The sequence below is a fragment of the Plectropomus leopardus genome, chromosome 6 (assembly GCF_026936395.1).
Source record: "Plectropomus leopardus strain MGB_pleo_1.0 chromosome 6, ASM2693639v1, whole genome shotgun sequence".
NCBI lineage: Eukaryota > Metazoa > Chordata > Actinopteri > Perciformes > Serranidae > Plectropomus > Plectropomus leopardus.
In genome coordinates this window covers 524,719-532,488 of record NC_142181.1, presented here as the reverse complement: position 1 = coordinate 532,488, position 7,770 = coordinate 524,719, and the positions used below count along the sequence as shown (strand labels likewise).

The window sequence follows — 7,770 nt, the reverse complement described above, 5'->3', positions numbered from 1 at the left end:
TGAACTTCCAAAAAATGACCGAAAAGGCAAGGCTATAGTATGGAAAAATGTCAAAATATGACACGTCTCAAAAACAGCTGAAAACACCTAAAAACAGCATAAAATAGCATAAGAAGACAAGCCATAGCAAAGAAACTTTCAGAAATGGCCAAAAACACCCAAATGCTGAAAATCCAAAAAATGACCGAAAAGGCAAGGCTATAGTATGGAAAAATGTCAAAATATGACACGTCCCAAAAACAGCTTAAAACACCTCAAAACAGCATAAAATAGCATAAGAAGACAAGCCATAGCAAAGAAACTTTCAGAAATGGCCAAAAACACCCAAATGCTGAACATCCAAAAAATGACCGAAAAGGCAAGGCTATAGTATGGAAAAATGTCAAAATATGACACGTCCCAAAAACAGCTGAAAACACCTCAAAACAGCATAAAATAGCATAAGAAGACAAGCCATAGCAAAGAAACTTTCAGAAACATTCAAAATCACCATAAAGTAGGATGTCCAAAAAATGACTGAAAAGGCAAGGCTATAGTATGGAAAAATGTCAAAATATGACACGTCCCAAAAACAGCTGAAAACACCTCAAAACAGGATAAAATAGCATAAGAAGACAAGCCATAGCAAAGAAACTTTCAGAAATGGCCAAAAACACCCAAATGCTGAACTTCCAAAAAATGACCGAAAAGGCAAGGCTATAGTATGGAAAAATGTCAAAATATGACACATCCCAAAAACAGCTGAAAACACCTCAAAACAGCATGAAATAGCGTGCTAAGACACGCCATAGCAAAGAAACTTTCAGAAACATTCAAAATCACCATGAAGTAGGATGTCGAAAAAATGACCGAAAAGGCAAGGCTATAGTATGGAAAAATGTCAAAATATGACACGTCCCAAAAACAGCTGAAAACACCTCAAAACAGGATAAAATAGCATAAGAAGACAAGCCATAGCAAAGAAACTTTCAGAAATGGCCAAAAACACCCAAATGCTGAACATCCAAAAAATGACCGAAAAGGCAAGGCTATAGTATGGAAAAATGTCATAATATGACACGTCCCAAAAACAGCTGAAAACACCTCAAAACAGCATAAAATAGCATAAGAAGACAAGCCATAGCAAAGAAACTTTCAGAAATGGCCAAAAACACCCAAATGCTGAAAATCCAAAAAATGACCGAAAAGGCAAGGCTATAGTATGGAAAAATGTCAAAATATGACACGTCCCAAAAACAGCTGAAAACACCTCAAAACAGCGTAAAATAGCATAGGAAGACAAGCCATAGCAAAGAAACTTTCAGAAACATTCAAAAACACCATAAAATAGGATTTCGGAAAAATGACCGAAAAGGCAAGGCTATAGTATGGAAAAATGTCAAAATTTGACATGTCCCAAAAACAGCTGAAAACACATCAAAAAAGCATAAAATACCATGCCAAGGCACGTCATAGCAAAGAAACTTTTAAAAAATGACCAAAAACACCATAAAATAGGATGTTAAAAAATAAAAGGCAATGCTATAGTCTGTCGAAAAATTTGATGTGTCCAGATGGCTTAAAACTAGTTATTAAAGCTTTTAGAGTTGCGCCACAGCATACAGTTTTTTTAAAAAGGCCAAAAACTGCAGAAGTTAGCATGTTGAAAATGTCGCAACGTTTACCTTCACCTTCACTTTCTTCTCCACTTCTTTGGGGTAGGGGCGTGGGGCCGAGACTCTCCAGCTGAGAACCATGGCCTTGGATTTGGAGGTGCTGATTCTGAGCCACTTCACACTCGGCTGCAAACTGATTGAGTGAGAGCTGAAGGTCACGGCCTGATGAAGCCAACAGGACCACATCATCTGCAAAAAGCAGCGACCCAATCCTGAGGTCACCAAACCGGATCCCCTCAACACCCTCGCTGCATCTATAAATTTCGTCCATGAAAAGTTATGAAGAGAATCGGTGACTGCTCTGGCACCGGTTGTACAGGGAAAGGACGGCCCATATCAGGGAGTTCGATACCCCATACTGCAGGAGAACCCTCAACAGGGCTCCCTGAGGGACACGAGCGAATGCCTTCTTCAAGTCCACAAAGCACATGTGGACTGATTGGGCAAACTCCCATGCACCCTCAAGGACCCTGCCATGGGTCCAGAGCTGTTGACCTTTTTGACAATTTGTTCGACGAACAATACCATAATCATGTTCAAAATTCTATCCTATGACATCTTTCCACTTTTAAAGCAATTACTTTTTGAACTGTTTTTCAACATGTTATAGTGTGGCTTTTTCTACATGCTATACTATGACTTTTTCATCATTTGAAAAGTTGACTTTTTGGACCGTTTCATCAACAAACAAAATTATAATCATCTTCAAAATGCTGTACTATGATTTTTTTTTACATTTGGAACTATTATTTTTTCTACCGTTTTTTTGACATACTATGACTTTTTCAACATTTGGGAAGTTGACTTTTGGGACCGTTTGTTTGGTGACCAATACTATAATCGTCTTCACCATGCTATGCTGTGACTATTTTAACCGTTTTTTCGACATGCTATAGGATGGCAATTTTCAACATACTATACTATGACTTTTTCAACATTTGAAATGTTGACTATTTAGACCTCTTATTCTAGTAACAATACTATAACCATCTTCAAAATACTATACTATGACTTTTTTTTAGAATTTTGGAATAACTTTTTTTGAACTGTTTTTTCTTGACATGCTATAGTATGGCATTTTTCGAATTAATTATGACTTTTTCAGCATTTGAAATGTTGACTTTTTTGATTGTTTTTTCAACGTTTAATGCTATTATCATCCTCAACATGCTACTGTTTGATTGAAGACACTTTATTATTCCCCGTAGCAAAATTTAACTGTCAGCTGATAACTGGATGTCTGACATAAAAAAAAAACACAAACATATTGGCTAGGTGTTGACAGACCACTAGTAAAAAATATAAACATTAAAACTACATTACAGGCCAAAAGTTTGGACACACCTTCTCATTCAATGCGTTTTCTTTATTTTCATGACTATTTACATTGTAGATTCTCACTGAAGGCATCAAAACTATGAGTGAACACATGTGGAGTTATGTACTTAACAAAAAAAGGTGAAATAAGTGAAAACATGTTTTATATTCTAGTTTCTTCAAAATAGCCGCCCTTTGCTCTGATTACTGCTTTGCACACTCTTGGCATTCTCTCGATGAGCTTCAAGAGGTAGTCATCTGAAATGGTTTTCCAACAAGCTTGAAGGAGTTCCCAGAAGAGTTTAGCACTTGTTGGCCCCTTTGCCTTCACTCTGCGGTCCAGCTCACCCCAAACCATCTCGACTGGGTTCAGGTCCGGTGACTGTGGAGGCCAGGTCATCTGCCGCAGCACTCCATCACTCTCCTTCTTGGTCAAATAGCCCTCACACAGCCTGGAGGTGTGTTTGGGGTCATTGTCCTGTTGAAAAATAAATGATCGTCCAACTAAACGCAAATCGGATGGGATGGCATGTCGCTGCAGGATGCTGTGGTAGCCATGCTGGTTCAGTGTGCCTTCAATTTTGAATAAATCCCCAACAGTGTCACCAGCAAAACACCCCCACACCATCACACCTCCCCCTCCATGCTTCACAGTGGGAACCAGGCATGTGGAATCCATCCGTTCACCTTTTCTGCGTCTCACAAAGACACGGCGGTTGGAACCAAAGATCTCAAATTTGGACTCATCAGACCAAAGCACAGATTTCCACTGGTCTAATGTCCATTCCTTGTGTTTCTTGGCCCAAACAAATCTCTTCTGCTTGTTGCCTCTCCTTAGCAGTGGTTTCCAGCTATTTGACCATGAAGGCCTGATTCGCGCAGTCTCCTCTTAACAGTTGTTCTAGAGATGGGTCTGCTGCTAGAACTCTGTGTGGCATTCATCTGGTCTCTGATCTGAGCTGCTGTTAACTTGCGATTTCTGAGGCTGGTGACTCGGATGAACTTATCCTCAGAAGCAGAGGTGACTCTTGGTCTTCCTTTCCTGGGTCAGTCCTCATGTGTGCCAGTTTCGTTGTAGCGCTTGATGGTTTTTGCGACTCCACTTGAGGACACATTTAAAGCTTTTGCAATTTTCCGGACTGACTGACCTTCATTTCTTAAAGTAATGATGGCCACTCGGTTTTCTTTAGTTAGCTGATTGGTTCTTGCCATAATATGAATTTTAACAGTTGTCCAATAGGGCTGTCGGCTGTGTATTAACCTGACTTCTGCACAACACAACTGATGGTCCCAACCCCATTGATAAAGCAAGAAATTCCACTAATTAACCCTGATAAGGCACACCTGTGAAGTGAAAACCATTTCAGATGACTACCTCTTGAAGCTCATCGAGAGAATGCCAAGAGTGTGCAAAGCAGTAATCAGAGCAAAGGGTGGCTATTATTATAACTAGAATATAAAACATGTTTTCACTTATTTCACCTTTTTTTGTTAAGTACATAACTCCACGTGTTCACTCATAGTTTTGATGCCTTCAGTGAGAATCTACAATGTAAATAGTCATGAAAATAAAGAAAACGCATTGAATGAGAAGGTGTGTCCAAACGTTTGGCCTGTACTGTACATAGGAAATAATTAAGGCATTGTTTAACTAAAGAGGGCCTGGAGGAGGGCTAAAAGACAGTCCAGTCATATTGCACACATCTAAGCTATATTTCAACCATATTGCACTGTCCAGAGCATACTGCACAGTCCCTCTAGGTGCTCTCATAGAGCTGCCCTGAGCCACCCTTAGTCTCTAGCACTCCCTCATCCCTGAGGGGAGGAGTTGTAGAGGTGTTTGTAGGAATTAACCATGTCCACATTGGTCCCTTCAGTGGAGATCGGTCCGGACAGTGGGGCAGACCGACAATGGAGATCTTTGTTGTGTTCAGCTGCAATCTGTTGGACCGGCACCACACGGCAAAATCCCTCACCAGACCCCTGTGCTCATCCTCCTGACCCCCCCCTTTTTTTAAACAAAGTTAAAAAAAAATGAAATTACAGTTATTCTTGTTCCTGCTACATCTTTGGTGTTGAAGGATGAGTTCATTAAAGTCAGCAGCTACTAAGACGATTCCGTCCGGTTGCACATTGACTTATTGTAGGAGGGCAAAATATTAGTGACAGCTCTGACACACCGTGTAAGTGGGCTTCCATTTGATGTGTTTTACATCAGGTTTTGAGTGGTTTCTTAAGAATGACGAACAGTTCGGACAAAGCGACTATGCATCAGGGTCTTCAGGATCTGCTGTCGGATCTCTGCGGTTCTGATGCCGTAGATGATCGGGTTGAAACAGCTCGGGAACAACAGGTACATGGTGCTGAAGAAAACCCTCATGGCGGCAGGAAGACCGTTTCTGATCCGATACGACAGGAAAGCAACAAGTGCAATGGTCAGGCTGACGGTGATGACCACGATGTGGGTGAAGCAGGTGTGGAGCGCTTTGACCGCGGACCTGCCGGAGCTCAGCACGGAGCTGAATATGACCACATAGGAGGCAGCGATGAAGACGAAGTCGGCCACAGGGATGAGAAATATGGCCATTAACCCGACCAGGTTGTTGATGGCGGTGCTTCCACAGGCCAGCTGCACTAAGGCCATGTGCTCGCAGAAACAGTGGTTCATCACATTTTCAGCGCAGAACGACAACGATCCCGCCAGACTCACAAACAGGGTGACCATGAGGACATTTCTGACTACAAGCGGGATAATGAACTTGAGGAATCTGGGTAACGCCATGCGCTCGTGGTAGTAGAGTGGCGTGCAGATGGCAAAGTAGCGATCCAGCGCCATCCAGACCAGAAGAGTCGACTGAAAAGCTCCTACAAAGTGAACGAAGTGCATCTGAACGAGGCAGCCGATCAGAGAGATCCCCCTCCAGTCAAACAGGAAGCTCAGCAGCATGTTGGGGACGAAGAACAGCGGGAGGCTCAGGTCCACGCACGCCATGCCGGCGATGAGGACGTACATCGGCGAGTGGAGGCTTCTCTGTGAAACGACGACGTACAGCAGCAGGGAGTTGGCCGACAGCGCCACGACGAACATGATGAAGAACGGGATGAAGAGGACGGGCCTCAGCGCTCCCAGCTCACTGAAGCCGTCCAGGAGGAAATGTGTGTGCGAGGAGACGTTCTCCATCCTGTCGTCCTCACTCAGGGTTTTAGCTGGATCACCTGAAAACAGAGACAAAGACTTAAACAGTTCAGTGAAATAATCCGTGATCTGATTATCAACGCACACGTCACACAGTCCAGTCGCCACAAGTAAAAGTGACATTGAACCTTCCTGAAAACGAGACGTGTCATATCAATGTTTCTAATGTGATGTATCTTGGGGGGGGGGTGTTCAACACCAAACGTCCTTCTCGGCGTTCCACCTGTCTGCTTTTCTAGCAGCTTTTGTGCCAACAAACATGAGTGTTTTCAGCTTTGACGTGATCCTTTCTGAACCTTCACCAGCTGTTTTTTATGCCTACACCTAAACACAAGTTAACAGAAACTTTCTGATTCAACGTATCCGCTTCGAAATAATGTACATTACATCCTGCGGTGAGGAGGCAGAGTCCGAAGACTCAGAGGCCGATGCGGTCATCAAAAAGCTCCTCAGCAGCAAGGCGCCGGGTGTGGATGAGATTGGCAGTGAGATGCTGAAGGCTCTGGACATCGTCCGGCTGCCTTGGCTGACGTGCCTTTGCAGTGTGGCATGGCAGTACGGGACGGTGGTTCCCAATTTCAAAAAAGGGGGCCGGAGGGTGTGCTCCAGTTATCGGGGTATCACACTGCTCGGCCTCCCTGGGAAGGTTTACTGCTGGAAAGGAGACTCTGACCGATTGTCGAACCTCGATTAAGGAGGAACAATGAGGGTTTCCATCCTGGTCCTGGATCAGTGGATCAACTCTTTACCCTGCAGGGCTGCTGGAGGGGTCGTGGGAGTTTGTGCGTCTGGTCTACATGTGCTTTTAAAACTGTGTCCCTCTGGTGGTTCAACACCTGATCAGGATCCTCCTGGTTCCTCCCGTTCTAGGTTTTCCGTCCAACTGGTAGGAGGCTTATAAGAACAGGAGAATTATATATCTCTTCTGGTCTGGGAAGACCTCAGGGTTCCCCAGGAGGAGCTGGAAAGTGTTTGCTGGAGAGAGGGATGTTTGCAGTGCTTTGCTCAGCCTGCTGGCCCAGTGCCCGGCCCACGGGTGACGGGAGGAAGACGAACTGATGGAATAATTTGCAAAAATGTATTAAGGTATCCGCGGTTTGCAGAAATGTACAATGCCAACATGCTTTTCTGGGTTGTATCTTCATGTTAAGAACAAGAGTCCACCTGCAACTTTGGCACCAACCAGAATTAAATAAAATGTAACTTTAGGTGATTGAAAGTGACACGAAAATGTTTCGGGAATCGTTCTCACTCACAGCTGAAGACACAGATACACGAGCAGCTCTGTCTCTCCTCACCCACCACACTCACATGCACAAAGTATTCAGGTTTTGTGCCATTTCTTTGAAAAGATAATAGACCCACTGACTTATGACTATGTGACTTGTTTATATATTTCCATTAACATGCAGCTGTGCAAACTATGATTAACGTGCCCTAACATGTCATTTATTACGTCAGTCAATAGAAAAGTTGCTTGTCATTTTGCTTCTTTGCATCAAAATAGCAAATTGCACACGTCCAAATAATGCTCCTAAAAGCTGAACATCATCATCATATCCCACATGACGTAATCAGAAAATACTTCATTCAGAATATCCA

General features: G+C 43.2%; 1 protein-coding gene across 1 annotated transcript; it reads right to left on the bottom strand.

The window, feature by feature from the left end:
* Positions 1 to 4,554: 4,554 nt before the first annotated feature.
* On the bottom strand, positions 4,555 to 6,194 carry LOC121965603 (olfactory receptor 52E4-like). The gene has a single exon (XM_042515737.2). The coding sequence runs from the start codon at positions 6,151 to 6,153 to the stop codon at positions 5,206 to 5,208; it is 948 nt and encodes a 315-aa protein (XP_042371671.1). The 5' UTR covers positions 6,154 to 6,194; the 3' UTR covers positions 4,555 to 5,205.
* Positions 6,195 to 7,770: the final 1,576 nt, after the last annotated feature.

Excerpts from the sequence above, each read along its gene's own strand:
- LOC121965603 (XM_042515737.2), bottom strand. The coding sequence starts at position 6,153 with ATGGAGAACGTCTCCTCGCACACACATTTCCTCCTGGACGGCTTCAGT.